At 38.5% G+C, this 27,721-nt stretch overlaps 1 protein-coding gene and 1 long non-coding RNA gene across 11 annotated transcripts in view; one reads left to right on the top strand and one right to left on the bottom strand.

The window, feature by feature from the left end:
• DNAH5 (dynein axonemal heavy chain 5) overlaps window positions 1–27,721 on the bottom strand; it is a 316,103-nt gene that overhangs the window by 108,873 nt on the left and 179,509 nt on the right. For all 10 annotated transcript variants that reach the window (XM_082458341.1, XM_082458344.1, XM_082458345.1 and 7 more), the window contains 10 exons: window positions 25,739–25,951; window positions 24,775–24,999; window positions 23,196–23,368; window positions 13,592–13,770; window positions 13,013–13,200; window positions 12,483–12,677; window positions 9,495–9,629; window positions 8,527–8,634; window positions 6,451–6,604; window positions 1,610–1,756 (listed from right to left, as the gene is read on the bottom strand). In XM_082458341.1, coding sequence (XP_082314467.1) covers window positions 1,610–1,756; window positions 6,451–6,604; window positions 8,527–8,634; window positions 9,495–9,629; window positions 12,483–12,677; window positions 13,013–13,200; window positions 13,592–13,770; window positions 23,196–23,368; window positions 24,775–24,999; window positions 25,739–25,951 — 1,717 coding nt within the window. The remainder of the gene's footprint in view (window positions 1–1,609; window positions 1,757–6,450; window positions 6,605–8,526; window positions 8,635–9,494; window positions 9,630–12,482; window positions 12,678–13,012; window positions 13,201–13,591; window positions 13,771–23,195; window positions 23,369–24,774; window positions 25,000–25,738; window positions 25,952–27,721) is intronic.
• Window positions 1–27,721, top strand: part of LOC309659093 — a 357,758-nt gene that overhangs the window by 238,099 nt on the left and 91,938 nt on the right. The window lies entirely within an intron of this gene.

Below are 27,721 nucleotides of genomic sequence, written 5' to 3'. Positions count from 1 at the left end.
GAGTTGGGAATTCAAGGGCTAGAGATTAAAATGTAGAAGCCATCAGCTTAGAGATGGCATTGAGAACCATGGCCTGGGTACGTTTCTTCTAGATCATAAGTATAGATAGAGACAAGAGGTTTGAGGATACAAGCACTTCTACGTTTAGCCTTCTGGTAGGGTCTCCTCCACTGCTTCCTCCCTCTGGCTGACCTCTCAGTGAAACAGAAGTAGGAGGCGAGTCAGCCGGTAAGGTATCCCTGAAGTCAAGTGGTGGAAGGGTTTCAAGAATAAGACTGATTAACTGTGCCAGATGCTACTGAGAGCAGGGTTATACTGAGAATCGATAGAATGTCCAACAGAAACGCCCTTGTAAATGTAGGTATTCAGTTTGTTACTCTTAATTTCTTAACCACTAGTTACTCTTACTTACCAACACCATGACCAGGTTTGTAGTTCTAATTTTTATCTCTAATGTAATAACTGTGGAATATTCTAAGTCAAATCAAATGCTATGAAATTCCTAATCGTGCTCATTCAACTAGCAGTTTAAGTAAAATGATGATCTGATCACCAGAGTCCCTGTGAAAGAAAAAGTATATGTTGCCTTTCTAAAAAGGACAAAAGAAAAAACCTCTCTAAGCACCTATTCTTTAAGGTAACATTTGGTTACTGGATCTGTGTTTACACAGGATTACTAGAACAAATCAGACACAAAATTTTATTTCATTCCCATAAAACAACAGCAATTTCTAATATGAGCACGCTTTAGAAATGAAGCGTTTTCTTTTCTCTTTTAACAATTGGTGTTGGGTTGATCAGCCACATTCCCTCAAAGAGAACGTCAGTGGTGCCACTTTAGATGTTTTTCAACAGAACACTGTTGCCCAAAGTGTGCACTCATGAAGTAAGCCCAAATGTCTTGTCCTCCTCCTATACTCTTATTTGTCCCTGCAATTGCTTGCACTGTGCTTTTCTCTTACTCATTCAGGAGTGAGAGGAGAATTGATATCACCTCTTGCATCTGAGCTTATTTTCTGGGACCATTGGGCTCAAGTCCCTAAGTAAGAGAATATTCAGAGTGAACCACTAGCCCCTAAGGAGTGTGTTTAAACAAAAAACAAACACCCGTGTACATCTAAAAGAGAATAATTTGTTAGACTTCATTTTTTGATATACACAATTTTCTTTCCAAAGAAGCCCATTTCCTCCTGTGATTTTATAGGAGAATCGGTTTTCTAAAAACAGGCCATACTTAAACAAGAGTACCATTTTTTAACTCTTCAGTGAAAACAGTGATGATGAAATCACTTGAATACAGTACTATCAATGTTCCTTAACAGCTTTTTCTATCTATTTTATCCTAAGTTTTCACAGGAATATAGAAATATTTTTTCAAAAGGAAAATAATTCCCTTTGTAACCAAAAAAAATGGGGGGGGCGGGTTTTAAATACACTAATCAGTCATTTCAGTATTTCAACATTCACAACTATCATACTGATTTATGAGTTCTTGGTCTAGGATAAGATATTATATGGAGACTACAGTTGTTCTACTAATTTTAAATAGCCACAAAGGATGTTATTTAGAAGTACATGTCAAAAATTATACTGGTAATTCATCTTCTACCTTTCTTAGCCCTCAATGTTTTCCTCCAAAGAGTAGAAAATATCCCATCGGTCCAATCATTCGTTGCCACGTCAAGCCGACCAAACATCTGTGGAGCCGTCATCGCTTTGGGATTCATCCTCATTTCCCGGTGTGGTTTTCCACAATCTATACCAAGTAAATACAAATTTTAAACAACTCCCATGTAGAATGAACCATCATTAGGTAACATTGCACCAATTTGCAGTGTACTGTCAGCAGGTGTTCAAAACATGAAAAAATGCAAAATTACATTGAAAATACATGTCTTACTGCATTCCAAGTTATCATAATTACCCTCATTATATTTTATTGACTAAAGCACTTTTTATCTTCTGGAAAAGAAAACTGCGTGTTACATAAGGGGGAAAATGCTACCATGCTGGAAGCGATGAAGGAATTAATGTAGGACGGAAGTTCTTCAAATTTCACAGCTCAAAAATCTTTTGGTTTATGGTGTATTAGATTAACTCTTATATCTGAAATGTCCCTTAAAGATACCTGATTCTCTCCATTAACAGCTTTGATTTGCTGAGATATGGTCTTGCTCATCTGGAAAAAAATCAGCTAAACTAATGTTACAAAAATCAAGGATTTTTCTTCTGTGGTCAGCTTCAAAAAAGGTATTCAAATCTTTCAAACCCTAAAGCTATTCTTAAATAAGATGGATTCTGTACATAGGGGATGGTAGTCACTAAGTAAAAAACTGAAGAATAAGATTTAAAGTATATTATATGTGGAATCTAAAAAAATGGTACAAAAGAACTTATTTACAAAACAGAAATAGACTCACAGACATAGAAAACAAACTTACGGCTATCAAATGGGAAAGGGTGGGGAGGGATAAGCTAAGAGTTTGGGATTAAAATATACACACTACTATATGTAAAACAGATAATCAGCAAGGACCTACTGTATAGCACAGGGAACTCTGCTCAATATTCTGTAATAACCTAAATGGGAAAAGAACTTGAAAAAGAATAGATACATGTACATGTATTAACTGAATCACTTTGCTGTATACCTGAAACTAATACAATATAGTAAATCAACTGTATTTCAGTTTTAAAAGTTTAAAGATTTAAAGTATAAAATCATAAAAATAGAGGCTAAAATATTACATACTGTGTGAAAGATTGACAAACACAGGCACACATACATAGATATGTAAACTGGAAAAGGTGTTACATTAAAACCTATCTAGAAAATTAGAGAATAGTTCTCTTTTTCCAAAATCACAAAAAGAATCAGGGTAATTATTTACAATGTTTTACAGTGCTGAAATTCAACTTGGTCACAGGTCAGCTTTTTCAATACATGATATCCGCAAGACTGGCAACATTTTAAAAAAAATCTAATCACTCTTTACAAAAGGCCAACAACCTCTTCAAATGTATCATAGGTGAAAACTGGACTTGGTCTGTTGCCCATACAAGAGAAACTATCAAAAGTTATTTCATTATGGTTGTAGGTAGAATTGTATCATTTTCATTTAAAATACGACACCGTAACATTTTTATAAGAGCACTCTAAGGGAAAATAAAAAGGTTGACTTTTTAAATGTTGGTTAAACGAATTCCTCTTAATTCTTCTCCTAGGCATTTCTGGACTGTCCTGATCACTCCACCTTCATGGACTCTGCCCCAGAGTAAGCACCCTTTTCTTGCTGTCACCTTCTTAGGACCTCCTTATGGAAGTTCCCAGACGGCCCCTCCGGTCCCAGTCTATTCTCTACGCGGCCACCGGATGGTCTTCTACACACAGGGCTAATCACACCACTCCCCAGCTCTATGGCTTCCCATCACCCACAGGATAAAATCTCGGTATTTATTGTGACTTACAAAGCTTCTCATGCCATGCCCTCTGTACTAATTTGAATTCCACCTGGAAGCAAAGCCTGAGACAAAGACATGGGAACTGAGAGTTTGGATTCAGGGGGAAGAGAGAGTGATTCAGGGGAAAGAGAGAGCGAGACAGAAAAGGAGACAAAGCCAATAAAGGGCTCGTTGGTGAGCTGGTCACAGATGGAGTGTCCCTCTAAAAGACAGGAGGTGGGACATTTACCTTCCACTCTTTCCCTCATTGGTTAAGGGTATGGCTGTCTCAGGAGCATTAATTCTCACCCAACCCCTTCTTCCAGGCTGAGCCAGTTCTCTAGCTTCAAGGAAAGTCATAAGGCTGAAAAACCGGGGGACACCACTGGCATCTGGGGGAGAAACTCTCCAACAGCTGCATCTGTAGCAGGGTAGGGCCAAAGGGATGCGGCCCTGGGCACCAATAGCATCTGCTCTACCTCCTCATCTCCCCCACTCCCACAAATTAGATTTTATCCATGCCAGGGAGCTTCTCCAGGCATATCATGCTCTCGCCAGCCCCTCCTACCTGCTCAGCCTCTTCATTCTGCTAAGAATGCCTTTTATCCAGCTGCTACTCAACCCGCAAACCTCAGATGAAGTAGCACCTGCTCTGTAAGCCTTTCTAGAATTCCTTAGAAAGGTTTCTGATCTCCTTTGCCTCTGCTCACATCATAATTGTCCAAATCTTCCTCATGTTCAATCTTCCATGCTGAGTTACAATTATCTGTGTCACTACACTACACTGTAAACTCCTTAAAGACATGGCCATTTTTTTTTCATGCCTGCTTTCCCATTTCTAATACAGAACCTCAAAGTACAGAACATCAAAGATATTTGATGAACAAATACATGATGAATAAGGGAACAAATAACATCCATGGGTCCTGCAGAAGTTCAACCCAATTACTTTCTCAATCTTTTGGATAATCAAAGTTTTCAGTAAAAAACAATGTCATTTAATATAACAAATGTTTACCCTACATACTAAAACCAAGAACAGGTTAATAAACAGCAAATAGTCTAATAATTTATTCATCTTTGCAAAGAACTTCTCCAAAACCAGTGATGCCATATTGATTACATCATTTAGACGTATTATACACAATGTATCTCTATTGTTTAATATTTAGTACTCATTTTGTTCAAGTCATTGTACCCAGTGCATTTGTAGTTTATTGTTAACAGAAGGCAGCTTCATAACAACAACAAAAGTATCTTTAAGCATAATTTGAGAAGGAGAATACATCATTTTAATGCTATGTAAAAATCCCAAAGCAGAACCTTAACAGTACACATGAAAACCATGTGGTAAATTTTGCAGGTGTGACCTCTCAGTTTTGGTGGAGGTAGGTGCTAGCTGAGAGCATAAGCCTGTCTCAGTGTGAAGACCCCCTGGTAGAGTCCTGACGTACAGAATTCACTTCGTCCCATAGCTGAGGAAACTGAGACTAAATCTAATGTGTGCAGCACCCTAGAATAAATACAGACCATAGTCACCAACCAATATCAATGCATTGGGGTTCCATGAGCTGACTGGAAACCCAGTCAGGCAGCTTTTCCTTGTGGGACAATGTATGATGCATTCTAACAGCCAAAGTTCTGTGAAATTTTGGAACAGCCATGGCTAAGGGCTGCAAATACTTTTAAGAAGGAAGTCGTCAACGTCTAATCAGAACCAGAGAATACAAGAATAATCACGAAAAAGGCAATGCCCATTATCCTTAGATAACTTTAGGTTAGGGACTTAGATGTAAAACTTAGGGACATCTGGAAATTAAATACGTTTATTTCACTTCACAAGAAAAATATCTGATTCTGGGTGGGAAATCAGTTTATAATTCGGGTGATTTTTCAGTACATAGAATTTAAGAGTTGGGATTATAATTATAATTATATTTATTGAGAGGTAGCATCTTGTGTTAAGTCATAAGTGGCAAATGGTACGGTTTACGGGGAAAATTCTGAGTTTTTCATTAATGGGCCCTGACCTTAGTTTTGAGTCTCATCATTTACCATCTTTTTGACACTGAATATTTCTGAAGTTAAATTTTGACTTTTTGGTACAAAATGGGGATAATAATAGCCACATCTCAAGATCATTTTGAAAACTAAATGGCATAACATATGTAAAACATATAGCGCAGTCCATAAAATCACTTTAAAAAAATGTTTTTCCTGAAGCATTATTCAGAAAAGCCAAGATATGGAATCAACCTATGTGTCTACCAATGGATGAATGAATAAAGAAGATGTGGTATACATACACAATGGAATGTTATTCATCCATGAAAAATAAGGACATCCTGCCATTTGTGAAAACATGGAGGGAACTTGAAAGCATTATGCTAAGTGAAATAAGTCAGACAGAGAAAGACAAATACTGTATGATATCACTTACATGTGGAATCTAAGAAAGTCAAACTCAGAGACACAGATTGTAGAACGGTGGTCACCAGGGATTGGAGGTGAGGGAAATGGGGAGATATAGGAAAAGGGTACAAACTTCCAGTTATAAGATTAACAAATTTGGGGATCTAATGTACAGCATGGTGATTATAGCTAATAATACTGTATCATATACTTGAATATTTCTAAGAAAGTAGATCTTAAATGCTCTCATCACAAAAAAGAAATGGTTATTATGTGATACGATGGTGGTGGTAGCTAACGCTATGGTGATAATAATTTTGCAACATATAAATGTATCAAATCAACACACTGTACACCTTAAACTTGCACATGTTATGTGTCCGAATTATATTTGTATACAGTAAAGCTGGAAAAAAACGTTTTTCTCCTCTGGTCCATTAATGTACTGTGTAATCTCTAAAATCTACCCAGTAGTCAAAAAAGTAGCATCCCCTGCTATAAAAATATGCTAACATTCATCTACATTTGTGTCCCTCTTGGGGCATTCACATGCGTCACAACAGTTTAAATGTGTCTCCAGATTGACTGCCCCCCTACCTGCCATGGCGCTCATCAAGGCGTGGATGCAGGTGGTTTTGCCTGCTCCACTAGGCCCCAGGGTCATCATTCCATGCCGTACGCTCTGTGTTTCAAACAACTGGATGACTTTCAGTTTCCAAGGAGGATGGTTGATTAAACCAGCTTCTTCAACCTGAAAGCATAACAAACCGCCCACATTGGGCCACATGAACAGATATCTGGCCTTATCATTGTGCTCAAAATAAGTATAGACATGGAGCGAGGTTAGAGAAATGGGGAATTACTGTTAATGCATATGAAGTTTCAGTTGGGAAAGATGAAAAAAGTTCTGAAGACAGACAGTGGTGAGGTTTGCACAATACTATGAATGTACTTAATGCCACTGAACTGTACACTTAAAAAATAGTTAAAATGGTGCATTTTATGTCATGTGTTTTACCACAATGAAATATATATACTTTTGGCTGCACCGCAGGGCTTGTGGGATCTTAGTGCCCCAACCAGGGATGGAACCCGGGTGCACGGCAGTGAAAGCCCGAGTCTAAACCACTGGACTGCCAGGGAATTCCCAATAAAAAATATATTGCATAAAAAATATATATACATAGGCAAAAGCAGTCTGAACATAATCAAAATGATATCCCAGGCAAACAAGAAACACCTACAGTTGACTTTGGGAATTAAATACACTTATATTAACATTTTATTGCATGTATGTATTAGGAGCAACTTAAGAATAAAGGCTCAAATATCAAAATGTATTTTAAATATTTAATTTAAAAGATGATATTTAATTTAAAAGATAATTTCAAGCATACCAAGTTGACTGATATTCCATGTCAATGTCAAGCCATCTTTATAAATCTTCTGGATAGTTTTTATCTATCAAACACATGTATGGAAGCTACGCCGCCAAACGCTATTCTGAGTTTAATCTTCTATGAGATTAGTACTATTGGTGTCTTCATTTTATAGGTAAGGAAACTGGGGCACAAAGAGACTAAGCAATTTATCCAAGATTATTAGTTGTTAAGTTATAGAGTAGGGATTGGAACCCAAGAAATTCAGCCCTATGGTCCATGCTCTTAACCATCATGCTATGCTTAAATTCACTATAAATGATGCTCTTATTTTTACTTAAATAATTTTGGCTAATAATCATGTATCATTTTATGCTATGTATTTTCTCTTCAGATTTTTCTTATGCTATAAATTACTAATGTAAGTCACTTTATAAATTAGTTTATACTTAGCTTTTTAGGCAATGCTACAATTAATTTGGCCATATGATGAAGAAGCCATTTGCAAAATGAATTATCACTTTTACCTGATTAGGAAATTAAGATCTTTATACACTGATATTTAAAGGGGAAATGGCCCTAAAATACTACCATATTGATTTTTATTGCAAATATCTTCAAAGAATTGAAATGCATTTTATAAATAGGAGCTAATCACCATTTTTATAAATTTTTTTTTTTCATAGGAAAGGAAGTTGAGGCACAAGGTTTTCATGATTCATTTCCATTCTTAGGAAGACTATAAAAAGTTAAAGCTGCACCAAGTATCATGGGAAATCCAGACACCTAATGATACACTTAACATGATGGATCCCCCCAGAGCCCAAGGAAGAAATCACAAGTGATCTTGGGCCTGGGGAAAAAGAATGACAGCTAAGGAGCCACATGAGATCACTGCAAATGACACTCAGTAGCTACAGTCCTGAGACCAAAGCAATGTAGTAAACACCAGGGCCACAGAGAGAAACAAAACAAGCATGGGCAATGCAGCCGGCCAAGCTCCACCGGCCCCTGCTGACCCACCACATTTCATTGGGGATCTGGTGTGGAATGGTCTCCATCAATAATGGCGCCACTAGCACATGGCTAACTGGACCTGTAGCTGAGTGATGGTAGGAGACCCCCTGGGAGGAAAAGCTCTATCAATGGTGAGCAATGGCTTCTCTTAAAACTGTAGTCACAGCCTCAGTGTTGTTCTCGGAACCTGTAGATTTAGTCCACAACAGCTCCACTTGATTCCCATGAAGTTCAGATGAAAGGGACACTGTACTTGATGTCCTGTGAAATATATTACCTGTCTACTAATCGCCATTTCCAGTTCAGGGTAACCGGCCTTGTCCAGAAGAATATTTGGGAAGAGATCTTCAATCAAACTCAAAAATAAGGGTTCATCCTCATCAATCTCAGAAAGAAAATAAAGGGAAATCAGACCAACACTTTTGGCATAAACATGGCAATATCAGATAAACTGAAAATGTCCAATACAGCCCAGATTACTTTGTCACAAACAGTAATAAATAAAATATCACCTCCACTGAAGTTGAGAAATATTTTCATCATGTTTACTAAATTAAAAATTAGTTTTTTAAAAAGGGGGGTGGGGGCAGAAGAGAAAAAAAAAAAAAGGAAGGAAATAGAAGGGAAGAAAATATTGCCTACATGACAACCTTTCCATAAAACAACCAGATTGGGGAGTTTACTAAATAACCTACAATTTCTCATTTAACTTAAAAATAATTTTTGTAAATGAGAATAGTGGCAAATTCATGAATTGGAATTTGGTTCATACTCTTATTTTGAAATAAAAATATATCATTCTGTCATCCTGCACATGGATCCACTGATACTGGACAACTGATTGTTCAGTCTCTACTGTGAAATCACAGAATGTGAAATTATTACACACTTGTAAAATTCACATACAATTTCCTTCCAAGGTCTACTTTAACGAAGGTGAAAGGGATCTTAGCTCTACAGCACAAAAATTTCAAGGTATTTGGAAATGTAAGATGTGGATTTTTAAAAATCCATTTTAATTCTATTGGAATAGACATGTTAGACTAGAAATGAGTCACCACAAAAACTGCTCCTGAAAAAATGTAATTTAAAGTTATGCTCTATGTAATTTAAATTTATGTTATGCTCTATGTATTTATCTATAATTAAGCATTTTAAATGAGCACTTTAAATAAATATTTCTAATCTCATTTGTGCTTAAACTGAAATTTAAGTGGGTGGAACATTTCCATCTGTGACTCTTACCAGTTTGGAAAGATTCATATCTCGTAGTACACGCATGACAATCGTGGACTCCGTATCCGTGGGGTTGGCTCTTTTGGCTGCTCCCAGAGTTCGCAGAACAGACAGAATATTACGCAGACCAAAGTCATAATGTACCTGAAGAATATGAGGTACACTGGGCTTATTTTCAATATTAACTTACCCATAGAAACTGTACAAATTTGACAAAGACATAATGAATAAATGCTGATTTTCCTTTAGAAAATTTGTGCAGTTAGTGGGGCAATACATTTTTTTATCAACAGATTATTTTTTTTAGCAAATGGAGAATACCCAAAAGAATCCTCTCCTGTACCATCATTAATTTAAGCCCTTAGATCAGAACTAATAGATCTTGACAGAGAGAAAGGAATAAATTTCCTCCTGGAGATACATGACCCCTTGAGCCTTTCTTAACCAATCATCCATAAGAAAATTTCCTCATATCTTGAAAGCTAAAATTCTGAACCAGAATTAAACTGAGACCTCACTCATGAACATCATATACGTTTAAAAGACAGGGGTATTGAGGAGAAAGAAAAGTAGCTACATTCCAGGATTACCTAGAGGGGGAAACAATAAGGACAAATCAGAATATCAAACCCCCAGCTTTGTTGTCCCCTTGATAGGTATTTATAAAAAGCTCAATCATACCAAATTTCAGCACATACAAAGTGAATAGTTAAAAACCAATTATCCAACCACTATAGGAAAGAGTATTCCTGGCAGTTGGTCAAACAATTTAAAATAAAACTACCATATCATACAGCAATCCCACTTCAGGGAATATATTCAAAAGAACTGAAAGCAGAGTCTCAAAAAGATATTTAAACACTCATGTTCATAGCAACACTATTCACAATAGCCAGGAGGTGGAAGCAACCCAAATGCCCATTGACTGATGAATGGATAAACAAAACATGGCATACATGTAAAAATAAGAATGTTTTTCAACCAGGAAAAGGAAGCAAATATAATACTATCACATGCTACACCGTGGATGAAACTTGAGAATATTATACTAAGTTAAATAAGCGAGTCACAAAAAGACAAATACTGTATGGTTCCACTTATATGAGCTATCTAAAGTAGCCAAATACATAGAAACAGAAAGTAGAATTGTGGTTACCAGGGAATAGGGGGAAGGGAAGAGTGGAGTTGTTTAATGGGTATAGAGTTTCAGTTTTGCAAGACAAAAAAGTTATGGAGATCTGTTTCACAACAGTGTGAATTTACTTAACACTACTGAACTATACGCTTAAAAATGGTTAAGATGATAAATTTAATATTTTTTAATCATAATTCTAAAAACCTATAGGGAAAAAAAACATTACCTGCTAATTGGGAGCAGTATGCATCACTTAATACCAATCGTTTGGAGGATAGAGCACATAAAAATATTCAGACCGAGTTCCTGCCTTCAAGGAGTTTAAATTCTAATTGTGGCAATAAAATAAAAATATGAGCAAGCTTGCATAAAAGTACAATAACAATGACTTGAAAGTACTGGTGAGTGGAATTAATTAAGGAAAACTTATCAGCATTAGACTCAGTTAAATCTGTGGGCATGAAGTGAGAGTCACAGAATGCTCACCAAGGGATCAGCATGGGGCCAATTGTTTTGTACACATGGACTCATTTCATTTCCCTTGTGACCTTGTGACCTTGTGAACAAGGGCAATAAGAGTGAAGGAGGAGAAAGGAAACTAGAGAAGAAGAGGGCAGGAGTCAGTGATGTGGGAGCTTCTCTACCTGTAAGAAACAGCAGGGAAAAGGGAAGAATCAGTGAGTAAAGGCTGCAATAATCAGAAGAAACCAAGAATGTTTTGAGTGAGAATGGAATATAGTTGAACCTGTGGGTATGACCTAGATTCAGAGAAGTTTGGATTGAGAGGTTCCTCAAAACCATGAGGACACATGACATATATTATGATGAATGAACAGGTGAGGTAAAAAGCAAACATCAATATTCATAATTCTTTGGCTCTTAAGTCAGTTCAGATAGTGTTAACTTCATTTCTATGCCTTAAATGTTAATTTCTTCAAATGTACTTAGTAAAACTATGCATGTAAAATTGTTTTTGCCATAATACAACTTTCTACTTTGTATATATGAGGTACCTTGTCAACAACCCCAGTCCACAATATTTTTTAATTTTTATTTTATATTAGAGTATAGCTGATTTACAATATTGTGTTAGTTTCAGGTATACAGCAAAGTGATTCAGTTATACATATACATATGTGTATTCTTTTTAAGATTCTTTTCCAGTGTAGGTTATTACAGAATATTGAGTACAGTTCTCTGTGCTATACAGTAGGTCTTTGTTGTATACCTATTTTATATATAGTAGTGTGTATATGTTAATCCCAAACTCCTAATTTACCCCTCCCCCTGCCTTCCCCTTTGGTAACCATAGGTTTGTTTTCTATATCTGTGAGTCTATTTCTGTTTTGTAAATAAGTTCCTTTGTATCATATTTTTAGATTCCACATGTAATTGATATCATATGATATTTGTCTTTCTCTGCCTGACTTCACTTAGTATGATCATCTCTAGGTCCATCCATGTTGCTGCAAATGGCATTATTTCATTCTTTTTTTATGGCTGAGTAATATTCCATTGTATATATGTACCGCATCTTCTTTATCCATTCATCGTTCGATGGACATTTAGGTTGCTTCCATGTCTTGGCTATTGTAAGCAGTGCTGCAATGAACATTGGGGTGCACGTATCTTTTCGAATTACAGTTTTGTCTGGATATATGCCCAGGAGAGGGATTGCTGGGTCATATGGTAGTTCTATTCTTAGTTTTCTGAGGAACCTCCATACTGTTTTCCACAGTGGCTGCACCAACTTACATTCCCACCAACAGTGTAGAAGGATTCCCTTTTCTCCACACCCTCTCCAGCACTGAATAAAAAATTTAAATATGCCTAAGTACATAGGGACCTTCAGAATGTCACACCTGCTTAGAAAGCAGCTCCTCACACAGCTTGTAGAGCGTGAAAAACTTCCTGGCCAAAACAATGTTGTCAACGAAGCCGCAACTAGCCAACTTCACCCTGATGATAATCTGTCGGTCAGGCACCATCATGGCCACGGAGCGGAAGTTAATCTTCAAGTTTTCAGGGAGTTCCTGCCGCCCAGCATAGCCAGGATTCTATACAGAAAATAAAACCCAAGGATGAATGACACAGTCATGGGGTAACAAGCGTAACACATCAGCATGATATTAAAAGATTCATTATGCACACACAACAAATCTGGAATGACAACCAGAAAATTCATTTACATATCTCACTCTCCTTTCCACTGGAGAGACTAAGTCATGAGTTATTAATATGAGCTCTGTTTAACACCAAAGGTTTTCAAACAGGAGTGAAAATTACAATCCCAATTTCCATTCATGGAAAATAAGTGACATATGACCAGGGACATGTGTGAAAACTGTGGTAAGAAGGCTGAAGTTCAGTAGCTCTTCTTGTGGTTCCTTACCATAGTTAGAAAAAGCCCAAATTCAGGGTTCATAGTCACATTATCTCCATCAGTAAAAATAAAAGACTTTTTACGCTCCTTTTTACATGTCAGAATAATGGAAATCTGCTGGGCTGCAACGGAGAGAACTGGTAGGTCGATACGATTAAATTCATCAAAACAACCCCAGGATCCAGACTGAGCCAGTCCTTAGAATGGAAGTTAAATAGAAAATCCAATTAGTACATAATTTTGGAAAGTCAAAGAAAAAGAGCATTATGCAACTGCCAGGTCAAGCCACAGATAAGTTTGTTCAAACATAAAGTTGAACAAATAGATCATACATTAAATGCCTCCAAAATAACTCACAATGTGACCCTTTATCTGTAAACACCCAACCTGCAGGGATAAAGGAACATTACAAAGGCAAGTGATACTGACATTTGACCCACACAACACTGGTAAGATTCAGGTTTCCCAAAAAGTTTTACAAAGTTGGAAAATGACACTAAGATGTAGCCAATTGTTGAAAAATAAATCTTAACAAGATATTCCACCTTAGCTTAAATTTCTCATCAAATAAAAAAATATAACCATGACCTTTAAAAATCCGTCCAAGTCCTCGGAAATCCATCTGGTCCGAACAATTGAAAACCACGACGTATTTCCCAAGACATCGTCCCATATCTTTGGTCGTTTCTGTTTTGCCTGTTCCTGCTGGTCCAGCGGGGGCTCCCCCCATGCTCATTCCCAGAGCTTGAGCCAACGTGATATAACACCTGGAGGGGTAGAGAAATCGCTAGAACCACACCACTGGCATCTGGAAGATACTTCTGAGACATCACAGTGACATGATACGGGCACAAAATTGAAAAAAGGAAGATCCTGACCATTACCCCTACAAAACTGCATCCTAAAATACACTTATCCTTATGGATATTAACATGTGTTGAGGAAAAAGGAGGGAGGGAGTGGTCTATGGTCAAATACGTTTGAAAACTCCTAAAAAGGTTCAACAGGATTTTTTATGATAATGTATATTCACAATCTCCAATTATGAAAAAGAGTACATAGCATTTCCAAAACTTATTTGGTAACTTTTTCACAGAAATCTACCAACATCTAAACAAGAGTATTCTAGGAAACAGACTGGGGGCCATTATGTAGATTAATCCCCTTTTGTATCTAAGAGTCGATGATTTGATGAACTTGGAAACCAATGATCACGTGAGATTCAAATCACACATTGCTAAATAATCACACATTAAATCTATTTCTGGGAGCATCTACTAAACCTGCAAATACCTTCTACTGTATCTTACAGTATGATATTAACAAATAAAAGATTCTGGGGAGAGAATACAAGAATGCCTGTGAAGGAAAACAGCCGATAACTTGCTGATGAATTGATCAATTTCCCAGCATCACCCAGTGCCGTAACAGGAGGTAATCTATAATGTAATGCAGTTTAGGGTTTTCTTACGGCTAAACTCTAAAGCATTCATCTGGACTTGAAAAAATTTTTCGAAGAAAATGAAGTGATTATCCAGCATGAAGTGTGGGAATGAGAAGTGAGCATACCCATCCGGAGGTGCCTAGGTTCTCGGTTCTATTGGGTTTGGGTTCCCAAAAAGGCAGGTAAATGACTCAGCTCCGAATGCAAAAAATGAGCCTGGATTCAAAGAAGGAAATGTGGGTGTAAAACCAGAAGGATGCCTGATCTCACTTTGATTCTGCCTTTTAACCCCAGGTCTTATCTTTCCTCTTGAACTCTTGTTATCCCTTGCACAGCAGTCTCTGTAATTACAGCTAACACGTCATAATAGCTCCACCTACACTATGGCACTTAAACCCCACTGAACCCTGCAGGGAAGCCACTTATTTTCACCATTTTACAGATGAGGAGAGAGGCTCGCAGAGATGTTTTCTCAGGGTCATGGTGGAGGGAGCAGAGATTCGAGCCAGTCTGTGTGGCCACAAGCTCTCACGCTGCCCAGCTCTAGGACACGTCCACACTCTCCTGGTAAGGAATAAATCTCCAGGAACTCTGGCCACCCAGTTGCTCTGTCTTGCAAATCCTCCTTATCATAGGGTCATTTGGGTTTATATTTAAACTGAAGAAGTAGCAAGTTGTTAAGTTGCCAGAAAGAAATCATGCTACTTACATGAAAAAAGGGCGGCCATGCCCGGTGATTTATCCCTCACTTTCTCCAATAGGTGGGACTTCAGTCCAACTGATACCAAGCAGGGCCCTGTGGGGCTCCTGAGCACAAAAGCCGTTCTGTGCCCCCTGTTTCTTGATTACAGGAAATAGGCTTCATTCAGCCTCCAAGACCTTCCCTGGGTTCCAAGGAGCAGGTTCAAACAGTTGCTAATTAGGGAAGGGAGGGGATGTGAGACAAGGGAGGAGCGGTCAAAAGAAACAATAGCGCAGCCTTGGGGCAGGGTCCTGGCTCCCCACCACGGGATATTCATAACAATATCTTTGAGCTGTTTTGCAGATACTGAAACCCCTGCCAGGTGGGAGAAGTTAACTGCATGCTGCCCACAAGCACGTAGACCCCGTTGAAACCAGAAGGTGGATGATGCTGACTCCCACTTACCTCCCCACCAACGAATCAGAAGAACGTCCACAGGCTGATCACGCCCTCTCTGAACCATTACTATAAAACTCCTCACTACCCGCTCCAGGTCGGGACACACAGTTTTGAGGGCACTAGCCCGTTGTGGCCCCCTTGACCTGGCAAAGCAATAAAGCTATGCTTTTGTACTTCATCCCAAACCCTGTCTCTGAGAATTAATTCGGTGTTGGGGTACAGAGGCCACTATGCTGGCACCCAAACCCTCTAGGATTTGCCTTTCAGAGACAAGCATGGATCTGCCAGAGCTTCTTCATGTACTTGTTGACATGATTCTCTCCAGAGCATTCTACATGTATGTGTACCTCCCCCCCTGCCTTCTCTGCTTTCCTTTCCAGTCTCTGCTGCTTTCAAAAATCTCATCCTTCATGAACGGGTTTGGACTTTATGTGATTTAGTGGCCTTTTAGCAGCTCTACTATACTTTCCTGCCTCCCCACTAGATGGCCATAAGCTCTCTGCTGTCAGGAACTACTTTTATTACCCCCAGCTATTTGCCTAACCCTTGTCACCTAGTATTCTGTGAACATTTGTTGAATAAATGGCCTGTGCTGGTCCAGCCATACACTTCTATCTGCTTCCTCCTGTCCCAGTAGCTACTAGAGTTAGAGATGCAGAATGTGACCCTGGCACCAAATGAACAATGACCAACCCCATGGCCCAGGGCTCATTAGCACGCAAGTATAGTATTAAGTATTCATAGTGATCTAGATGCATTTCACCACATGTAAACCAGAAGTGCTTTCAGTTTCTATTCCTAAACAGTATTGATTCTAAGATGCTGAAAAACTTGTCAAGACAACAGGGTATATGCATCAGAAAGTTAATTATCTTTGTTGAGAACTTGGATTAGTTATAGATTCTTTGATTATAGGACAGCCTTAAGGAGAAATGACAGGAAAGGTTGGTAAAGAATGTGTTATCAATGATTAACTCAATATTGAAAAAACAAACAACCCAATCAAAAAATGGACAGAAGACCAAAATAGACATTTTTCCAAAGAAGTCATAGAGATGGCCAACAGGCACACGAAAAGATGCTCAATATCGCTAATTATTAGAGAAATGCAAATCAAAACTACAATGAGGTATCACCTCACATCAGTCAGAATGGCCACCATTAAAATGTCTACAAATAACAAATGCTGGAGAGGGTGTGGAGAAAAGGGAACCCTCCTGCACTGTTAGTGGGAATGTAAATTGGTGGAGCCACTATGGAAAATAGTATGGAGGTTCCTTAAAAAACTAAAAACAGAGTCACCATATGGTCCAGCAATCCCACTCCTGGGCATACATCCAGAAAAGACGAAAACTCTAATTCAAAAAGATACATGCACCCCGATGTTCATAGCTGCAATATTTACAATAGCCAAGACACGGAAACAACCCAAGTGCCCATCAACAGACCACTGGCTTAAGAAGATGTGGTGTGTGTATATATACACACACACGCACACACAATGGAATATTACTCATTCACAAAAAAAAAAAGAAAAGAAAAGAAATAGTGCCACATGCAGCAATGTGGATGAACCTAGAGAATATTAGTGAAGTTAGTCAGAGAAAGACAAATGCTATATGATATCGCATATGTGGAATCCAAAAAGAAATACAAATGAATATATATACAAAACAGAAACAGACTCACATAGAAAAACAACTTACGGTTACCAAGTGGGAGAGAGACGGAGGGACAAATTAGGAGTATGGGATTAGCAGATACACACTACTATACATAAAATAGATAAGTAACAAAGATTTACTGTATAGCACGGGGAATTATATTCAATATCTTATAATAACCTATAATGGAACATAATCTGAAAAAAAATAACTGAAGCAATTTGCTGTACACTTGAAACTAACACAATATTGTAAATCAACTATACTTCAATTTAAAAAATTCTAGGGCTTCCCCGGTGGCACAGTGGTTAAGAATCCACCTGTCAATGCAGGGGACACGGGTTCGAGCCCTGGTCTGGGAAGATCCCACATGCCGCAGAGCAACTAAGCCCATGAGCCACAACTACTAAGCCTGTGCTCTAGAGCCCATGAGCCACAACTCCTGAGCCTGTGTGCCACAACTACTGAAGCCCATGTGCCTAGAGCCTGTGCTCCACAAGAGAAGCCACCGCAATGAGAAGCCGGCGCACCACAACGAACGGTAGCCCCTGCTCGCCGCAACTAGAGAAAGCCCGCGTATAGCAACGAAGACCCAACACAGCCAAAAATAAATAAATAAATAAAATTTTACAAATAAAAAATTCTAAACAACAACAAAAAAAGAAAGAATGAAAAACAATAGTCATAGCAACATCATGAATGATGACTAACACTTACTCAGCGGCAGGCCCAGTGCTGGGTCCCTACCTCCATTACCTCTAGTCCACACAATGATTCCAGAAGAAGGGACTCAGAAAGGTTAGCTGTCTTGGCCAAGACCACACAGCCCAGTGGCCAAGACCCAGGTATAACTCACGGAAGCTGTGAGAATATGCCAGAGAAAGAACACATGTCATGAGGCCTGTCTACGTTTTTTTTTTTTTTTTTGGCCACACTGCGCGGCTTGTGGGATGTTAGTTCCCCAACCGGGGATCAAACCTAGGTCCTCTACAGTGAGAGCGCAGAGTCCTAACCACTGGACCACCAGGGAATTCCCCTGTTTACATTTCTTATCAAGAAGATGTCTCCATCAGTCTTCAATTTCTGCTGCCCTCGGTCTTAAGTGATAGCAGTACAGCAAGTCCCCTACATACGAACCTTAAAGTTGCGAACTTTCAAAGATGCAAACGTGCGTGCCATCAACATCATGCGTGAGTGGAACTGCAGCTCGCCCTCCGCCTCCTATCGCTGACGATCCTTCAGTTCTACCATCTCCCACCTCCTCTCCCTCCTCCAGTCAGTAACTCTATTTGCCTGTTCACTCGATGCCAGCCCCTGGATGCCAGCTGTTGTATTGTACTTTTCAAGGTACTGTACTGTAAGATTAAACATGGTTTATTTTTTGTGTTTGTTCGTTTTTTACGTATTATTTGTGTGAAAAGTATTATAAATCTATTACAGTACAGTACTATATAGCCAATTGTGTTAGTTGGGTACCTAGGCTAACTTTGCTGGACTTACGAACAAATTGGACTTACGAACGTGCTCTCGGAATGGAACTCATTTGTATGTAGGGGACTTACTGTAGTAAGAAAGATTCCAGACTTCTCGACTTGTGCTCAGAAGTAGAAGGAAGGCCTGGTCATGAAAAATACCATGAGCTTTTAGAAAAAGGCACTATATGTTTTTAGCATATTTATTGACTATTTTATCATCTGAAATATCTGCAACTCCATCCAAATGACGTCACGTTTCCCAGAGACTATCGCTATCAACATTGTTGAATTTTCACAGGGCAGTCAGTGAAAAGCTGACAAGATGTCAAGGCCTCTGGCCTTTGTTTTATTCAAGTATTAATCTTAGTGAGGAATTATTTTGTAAAAAGGCAGCCAATCTTGCAATGCAATCCCAATGACCAGCAAAAAATGGTGACTCACTCCTCCCATAATCAACTTAGAGAAGAACAAACAAGTGAACATTTAGAGTGAAATAGGGGGAAACAAACTTTAGAATCACCTCCACTTACATACTTTGCTTTTAAAGTTCTCAAGGTTTTTGATACAGAAATATATACAAGATAATGAATACAGTGAAAAAATCAAGTTGCAAAAAAGTTTGTATAACCTGATACCTATATGTGAAAGTTAAAAAGAATTTTGACATATAAGCATTTGAAATTTCTTAGAAAATAAACTACTAATCATTTTGAAAAATAGAAAAATTTTCCCCTCATACTTTCAACTTCATATCTTTAGGTACTATTTAATTTTTTCACCACAAAGATGTGACTTTGAAAATAAACATTTCTTCATTCATTTGGGAAATTTTATTTAGTACCTATTATGGAACAGAACTGTTCCTGGAGCAGTGAATAAATCACAGGAAGTCTATACCTGAAAGAGCTGATATCCTAAAGGAAGGAAATAGACTATTTAAAAGTAGAAAACAGGAAAAATAAAGCTGGTTAGGAGGGTTCAGGAGTGTGGGGCTTGCTGCTTCAAACGTGTCAGGTCCAAAGACCCATGTGCAATGACATTCAATCGGAGACCTGGAGAAGAGGAAGTGAGCTATGCCAGTATCAAAGGGAAAAGGGTTCCCGGTTAAGGCAACAGCAAGTGCAAGGGTCCTGAGGCAGCAGTGTGCTGAGACTGTTCAAGGAACAGCCAAGGAGCAAGTAGCTGGAGCTCAATGAGGAAGGAGAAAGAGTAGCAGGGATCAGATCATGGCAGGTCTTATAGGCCAATGTAAGGACACTGGCTTTTACTTTGGGTGAGATGGAAAGACAGTGGAGATCAAGGCAAAGGGATGACAGGATCTGACTTATATTCCAGTGTCTGAATTGAGAGGCAATGGCAGAAGCAGGAAACCAGATAAAAGACTATTGCAGTCATCCAGCCTAGACATTATGGCGGCTTGGACTAACATGATAACAGCAGAGGGGAGAAAAGTGGTCACATCCTAAGAGAGCTCTGAAAGTGGTGGTGACCAAACTTGATGATAGATTGGATAATAAAGTGAGAGAAAGAAAGGCATCAAGGATGCTCCAAGGATTTTGGCTTGAGCAGCTGAAGGATGGAATTGCCATTGGCCAAGCCGGAGAAGAGGGCAGTTTTGTGGGGGGAAAATCAAACATAAGTGTGAATTCCCAGTAAGCATCCAAGAAAACATGTCACATAGGCAAGTGAATGTATGTGTCTGGAGTTCAAGCGAGAAGCCCTGTCAGGGTGCAGAGATTGGGGAGTGCACATCGAGATGATATTTAAAGCCATGTGAGATCACCTGAGGAGTGAGTGATGAAGAAGAGCCTTGGTGCGTTCAGTGATTAGGGGTCAAGAAGATGAAGAGGAGCCAGTAGGAGATGGTCTGAAGGGACAGCCAGAACAAGAGGAACTAGGTGAATGTTGTGTCCTGGAAGCCACGGAAGAAAGTGTATCAAAAAGGAGACAGCGATCACCTGTGCAAATACCGCTGACTAGTCAAGGAAGGTCAGAACTAGAAATGACCATTGGATTTAGCAACATGAGGCTCTGGGTGACTGCCCTACCGGGGGAAGAAAGTGTGACGTGAGAATAATGGTCCCCCAAAGATATCCACATCCCAATCCCTGGAACTTGTAAATATGTTACCTTACACAGCTAAAGGGACTTTGCAGATGCAATTAATGTGAAAGGCCTTGAGATGGGGAGATTATCCTGGATTACGCAGTGGACCCCATCTAATCTCATGAGTCCTTAAAAGGGGAAGAGGGAGGCGGAAGAGTGGGTCAGAGACATGAGACGGGAAAAGGAAAAGAGACTGGAAGCATGAAGGAGCCTCAACCTATGGTTGTGGCTGTGAAGATGAAGGAAGCGGCCACAAGCCAAGGAATACGGCAGCCTCCAGACGCTGGGAACAGCCCTCAGCTGACAGTCCGCAGGGAAGTGGGGACATAGGTCCTGCAACCACAAGAAAAAGAATTCTGCCAACAAACTAAAAAGCAAAAAGCAGATTCTCCCCTAGATACTCCAGGAGGGACCACAGTCCTGCTGACACCTGACGTTAGTCCAACAAGGTGTGCGTCACATTTCTGACGTATGCGACTGTGAAATAATTCGTGTTGTTTAAGCTTCTAAACGTGTGGTCATTTGTTATGAAAGCAACAGAAAACTAATACATAGAACCTGAATGGTGTGAATTCAAGGTAAAATAGACAGAAAAAACTGTGATTTTGAGGCGTTTTGATGGGAGTACAGAAATGGGAGGGAAACTAGAGGATTCACGGTAGGATTTCCTTTCTGGAAGCCATGATAGCACATTGTACGTTGATGAGAATGATCCAGTGGAAAGTGAAAATTGATGATGCTCCCAGAGAGAAAATAACTGTTTCAGTGGAAGGTGTTGGCTTTGGATGGCAGCACAAAATCCACCCCTGAAACCAGGAGAGAAAGTGGACAGCATAAGGATAGGGGGCTTGGTTGGCAGACATGATGGTGGGGAATGAGCACAGGTCCTCTCCTGTGGTAGCATCTATCTTCTCAGTAAAACAGGAAATGGGGCCTTCGGGCGAGAGAGGAAGGGAGGGGAATGCTTGAGGATTGAAAGGAGGGAAGGTGTGAAGTAGCTGTTACAAGTGTTTCAAGGAATTCTCCACATTTTGTCATTATTCACCTCTGCACTTCAAAACAAAGAGAACTCCAAAAAAACATCTAAAAGCATCCAGTAGAAACCATCTTTTGTAGAAAATAAATGTATGGTTACCAGGGGATATGGGGGGAGGGATAAATTGGGAGATTGGGATTGATATACACACACTACTATTGACATATATAAAATAGATAACTAATAAGAACCTAGTGTGTAGCACGGGGAAGTCTACTCAGTACTCTGTAATGGCCTATATGGAAAAGAATCTAAAACAAGAGTGGATATATGTATATGTACAACTAATTCACTTTGCTGTACACCTGAAACTAACATCTGTAAATCAACTATACTCCAATAAAAATTTAAAAAAAAAAATCATCTTTAATGAGACATAAGAAGGAATATGGAGCGTATGAAGACAAAGAAAATGTGAGGAGAAAAGGACAGTAAAATCTTCTGCTACTCCTCAATCCTCAGGTAAAAGTGAGCATTTCATTCAGTATCACGACTGAGCCGAAGGAAAAATCTCACAGACGGGGCTATTACGTCAAACTTTCATACTTTGTCCGATAATATTTTCAATCTAATAGCCCAGGGGTTCATCCTGTGAAAATGGTTGATATTCAGCTTTAGCTTCTCCTTAGGCCCAATGTTGATTTTAACACTCAGCCATTTTGTCTAACATTAAGTATTCAAAGCATCCCTGAACAGCACATATAAAATTAGCTGATGCCACAAAGCTCAAATTAAACTAAATGAATTACAGGCTATTAGTCATGGAGGAAGGACCCCTGGAGATAACCTAGTACGTCTTACAGATGAGGAAACTGAGTCCAGGGAAATTGCATGGCGGCTCTGGTTAACACAGTTGGTAAATAACAGGCAGAGGGCAGGACAGGTCAATGTCCACTCCATCACGGTTCACCAATGTTCATACTCAATTTCCTTCCTGCTAAAAAACCACCTTTATTGTCTCTGTAATGACAATAAGTGCCACAGTCCCCTAAAGCAGCCCTCAAAGCCCATGGTGATTTGAACCTATTGATACATAGCGATTAATTCGCTTTTTTCCCATTTGATGTCCACGGAGGTCATTTAAACTTAGACTCTGTAAGACTGAAGGCAAAGGAAGCAAAGTCTGTTTTAGTCACAAACCTACTAAATCCCACGTGGAGACATGTGTGTAAAGCTAAACATACCGAATGTCGAAGACTTTAATACAAAAGAGCCTGTAAACCCTAAAGAGACCGTCAGCCAAAAATCCCTTGAGCACCTGGAGAGAATTAGAAGGTTGGGGGTGGAGGAGAGAGAGGTTGAGGAGTCACAGAACCCTTCCATCACCTGTCTGTGAGGGGAGTTATAACAAGCCTGTCAGTGCAGCCTAAAAACTCATTCTGGTATATGAACGGCACATCTGTGATGTGAATCATCATCTTGTCGGAATCTTCGTTAAAATAAAATCTGCACTGTTTCAGCCACTCAAAGTCTGTAGGGCTCTTGATATGCATGCGACACTGAAATGCAAAAGGTATGTGTTAAAACTGAGATGAGAACCGCTTATTAACTATACACATTAGCATTCAGGTAGAGCATGATGTGAAGTTAATGGAACGCAAAGACAGCCCAACTAATTGGGAGATGTCAACTACATCACCATCCAACCCATTCATTTACTGATCAGCAAAAAAAGATACTTTCAAAGATATGAGAAAAGGAGAAGTCAAGAGAAACTCCTAATTGTGCCCCTCAATTTAAATAACGTGATCTATTTTAAGAGGAAGGCGTTCATTTCTTAAATTTCACCCTTAAATGTCCAATACCACAGTCCTAACCATGAAATACAACCTATGAAAAAACACATTTGGCTTACAAAGATAGAACTAAACAATCTCATTAGGAAAAAAAGTCATCTCTTATGATTATGATAAAGTACATTCTTGGGGTTTTTTTTTTTAATCCGTTAATTACCCTTCCTAGGATTTGCAGCGGGCCAAAATTTCTAACATCTAAGTGGCAGGTTATTGCCCAGCAATGCTTTTGTCTGAATATTTTTAACAAAAATTTTAAGCCACTTTAATCATTTTTCTTTGACAAATAAGAAATCTCAAATTACCCTGAGCCCTTTATTTCTCATTGAGGCACACAGTGTGCTTAACTATTAAGAGAGGAGATTAGCACATAACAGCTTGAATGCGTTGCCTTTATTTCCATTACATCAGAACCAATCTTTCATAATCTTTTTTAAATAATGGGGTGAGACACGATCCAGAAAATTATTATGAAAATAAGAGCTTCATGCCTGTTATCTAATGTTGTATTTTATAGTAGAGGACAAATTTCATTTCTTTTCACATTTCCTATTTTCCATAGCTACGAAACTCTCTTTTCCATCCCTGTTCTTTCTTTAAAGACAAAATCCGCATGTCTCCTGAATGTCACAAACTATATTAGGAAAGACCATTTGCAATCAATGACATAAAATGTAGCATAACTTGTTAAAGATGTGATTTATGAAGAGCCTTAAAGGAACTACTAAGCAGTTCTACTAGCAATATCACTTATTATTTCTGTAGCAAGAAACTGGTCATCTTCAATTTAATAACCAAAAGGAGAACAAGACAAATAAAAGCTTTTCAGGATGCTACATGACATTTCAGCATTAAAAATGATCACATAAAGAATTTTAAAATAAAATCTAATTGCCTCCATAACACCTTAGCCGAGATCATTGGAAAATAGCTGAAATTTCAGCTAAAGACTGAAAAGAAAGTCTGACAAACAATCTCTCATCATGAAGATGCTTCTTTGCCTGAATTTTATCTTTTCTTTGAATTCATTCAAACTATTCCCAGTGGGTAAACAAAGATAGTTTCTAGTATTTGCTTTTCTGTATATGCCACAGCATTTGTAAAGCATTTACCAGGTCATCAAAGATATCTCTTTGGTGCACATGAATAGTAATCAAAGTCTCATATTTAACTCGTTCCACGGAACTCAGATCCTTGGTTGTCATGTCTATCAATGTGTTCAGTAGCTCCAGGAAAGACTGATTGGTTTTCTGCATGATTTTTTTATCAAACTTGGCATTTCTAAGAGCCTCTTCTGAATCCCGTGTCCACATCATTTGAATTCCTAGTAATCCAACCTTATGGAAATAAAAAAGGCTTTATGACTGTGTATGGCATATGAATATATTTAAATAGAAATCACAATATAGTAAACAGCTGTGATTATTATGCAAATGTCAGGCCATCCTTGATTACATCAACTTGATGGGTTGTTTCAAAACCTATGGAGACTCTATTCATATTGTTTACCTGACAATTAAGTATATTCAGCCTCATGACATGTCTACAGTTTTTTTCTTCTCATTTTAAGTCATATTTCTCCCTAAATAGATTTTAAGTTACTGGTAGGGAAAGAATACGTCTTAAACCTACTTTCCCCAAACTAACACAGGGTTTACACATAGTAGACACAAAATCTCTATTGATCACATGACTAAGAAAACATCATTTTCTGTATTTTATTGCTGAAACATATTTCTCATTTTTCTGGTAAAACACACTCAGTACATTCTATGATTTATGTACTGAAGAGATTCAGTAGGAAAAAAATATTTTAAGTTAAAGAAAACATATCAAATATCTCAATAGCACAAATATATATATATTTATAAATATATATGTATAGATACAGATAGATAACACCAAATAATCTGTAGTTGAAATCTTTAAGCTTATCTATATTTAACAAATCCTAATGAAAATCTTAATATTGGTCTAGAGTTAAATTATAGGCAGTTGTGTACTTTACAATAGACAACATCTGAGATCTAAAATGACTATTCTATAAAAAATACTTTCCAATTTCAATACACTGACCTGAGCAGGGAAGGAAGAAAGAAATTCAATCAGTTGGAAACCTGTTTCTTGAATATTTGCAGCTGCCTGGCGAATCACAAGATGTAATGAGGCCTGAGATTCCTCCAAGAGAGAATTAAGCCAAACTTCCACATTGCCCTCTGCCATCACGGGTTTATCCAATTCAATCGTCTCACCCTCTCGAGAGGAAACTGACAGAATGCGATCATAGATCTGTGTTAGAAGCCGAAAAAGAAGCTATATTTACACAAAGAATTGAACTCCTCCATTGCCCTCTTGTCAATGTTATCCTTCCTGTAGAAAGTTAGCCACATTTTATAAAATAAAAGGCGAAGTATGATACAAAATCAATTCCAAAACAATTTTTTAAAAAGCTATCCATGAAATCGAAAAGGGAATACTAAATCAATTTCAAATAGTCTATACCGGAGAGGGGAAAACTTGTTTTCGAAGAGAAATGTTCAATACAAATGTGATAATCAAAAAAATCTCTAAAGTTTCCCAAGATGAAATAGGACTCTCTAAGCCCCTGTCATCCACACCACGAGATTATCAAGTTGACATTAGCAATGACCTGGTCAAAATGATCAATGCAAACATCTCACAAGGTAATTCCAGTTCTATACGAAACACTGTGCTCTTTACAGGAGCTGTTGGCTGCACATAATATATTCTAATGCAAACCCAGCTCCTAGTCTGGTCATTTCACTTCAATTTCCATGCAGTATGGCATAATGAGAATATGTGGAGTATTTGGAATTCTAAAATACGGTTCAAATGGTGCTGTGCTATTCACTGACCTTCCGATGTTGGAAGACACATCTCGGAGACTAAATTTCTTGCTTCTATTTAGTCATTAAAAATCATGCCTGTCCTACTTCCCAACTCACCTTACAGGCCACTCATGCCAGTTACACAAAATACAGTTGGCCCTCCATATCCACGGTTTCTGAATCCACAAACTCAACCAAGCTCTGATCAATATTTGAACAAAAAAAATTCCAGAAAGTTCCAAAAAGCAAAACTTGAATTTGCCACATGCTGGCAGCTATTTACATAACCTTTACATTGTATTGTATTATAAGTAATCTAGAAACCATGTGTAGGTATATCCAAATATTACAGCATTTTATATGAGACTTAAGCCTCCACAGATTTTGGTATCTGCTGGGGTCCTGGAACCAATCCTCCCCACAGACACCAAGGAACAACTGTGATGCAAACTATAAAGTAAATGCAAATGTTTGTTGTTGTTTTGTTCTCTAGTAAGTGGAATATTGTTCCCTTGGGCCCAGATTTAGTCTGTATTAATGAGATCCTCCTTAGTTGTCACAGAAGTGATCTACCAAGAAGCTAGTGAGCCTTAAGTTTCAGGGCCCCTCACTTGCACAGACTCTTCTAGGTCCTGAATATAAATTTGTATGCATAATTTTATAAGATTTAGGATCCACAAAACCAGGATCTGCCCCTGGCTGTAGAAACCTTACGGTAGGAACAGCAACAAGAAAAAAAAAAGCAATGCTATTTATTTTTAAGAAGTAATTGCTATGAACAGAGGCTGAAAATGAGGAAGTTTCCATTATCTTCAATGTACAATCAGACAATAAGAAGCTTCACTCTAAGACCATGAAGTCCTGGTGCTAAAGCAGAAGGATTTGAGGAAAACATCAAGAAGAACTTCCTGGGTAATTCAATGCCCTCTTTCAACCCATGCATCCAGTAGATCTACAAGAAAGATCAATTTTTAAACCATTCAATCCATACGGTCTTCTCTTTCTCTCCACCCACCCCCTTTATTGTAGCAACTCAGCCTTTTCCATCCTGACTTTGCAATCACTTTCGAAACTGGTTTCCTTGCCCCCTTCCATTCTGCCTCCTACTGTGAGCCAGAGGCTCTTTCTGAAACACAAATCAGGTCACTGCTCTGCTGAAGACCTCCCACGCCTTTTGTCACGTTCATGATGAAGTACATTCCATAGTGTG

The sequence above is a fragment of the Balaenoptera physalus genome, assembly GCF_965194825.1.
Source record: "Balaenoptera physalus genome assembly, chromosome: 3".
Taxonomy (NCBI): Eukaryota; Metazoa; Chordata; class Mammalia; order Artiodactyla; family Balaenopteridae; genus Balaenoptera; species Balaenoptera physalus.
Note: the sequence above shows the minus strand (reverse complement) of the source record. Positions and strands in the feature narration are given on the sequence as shown.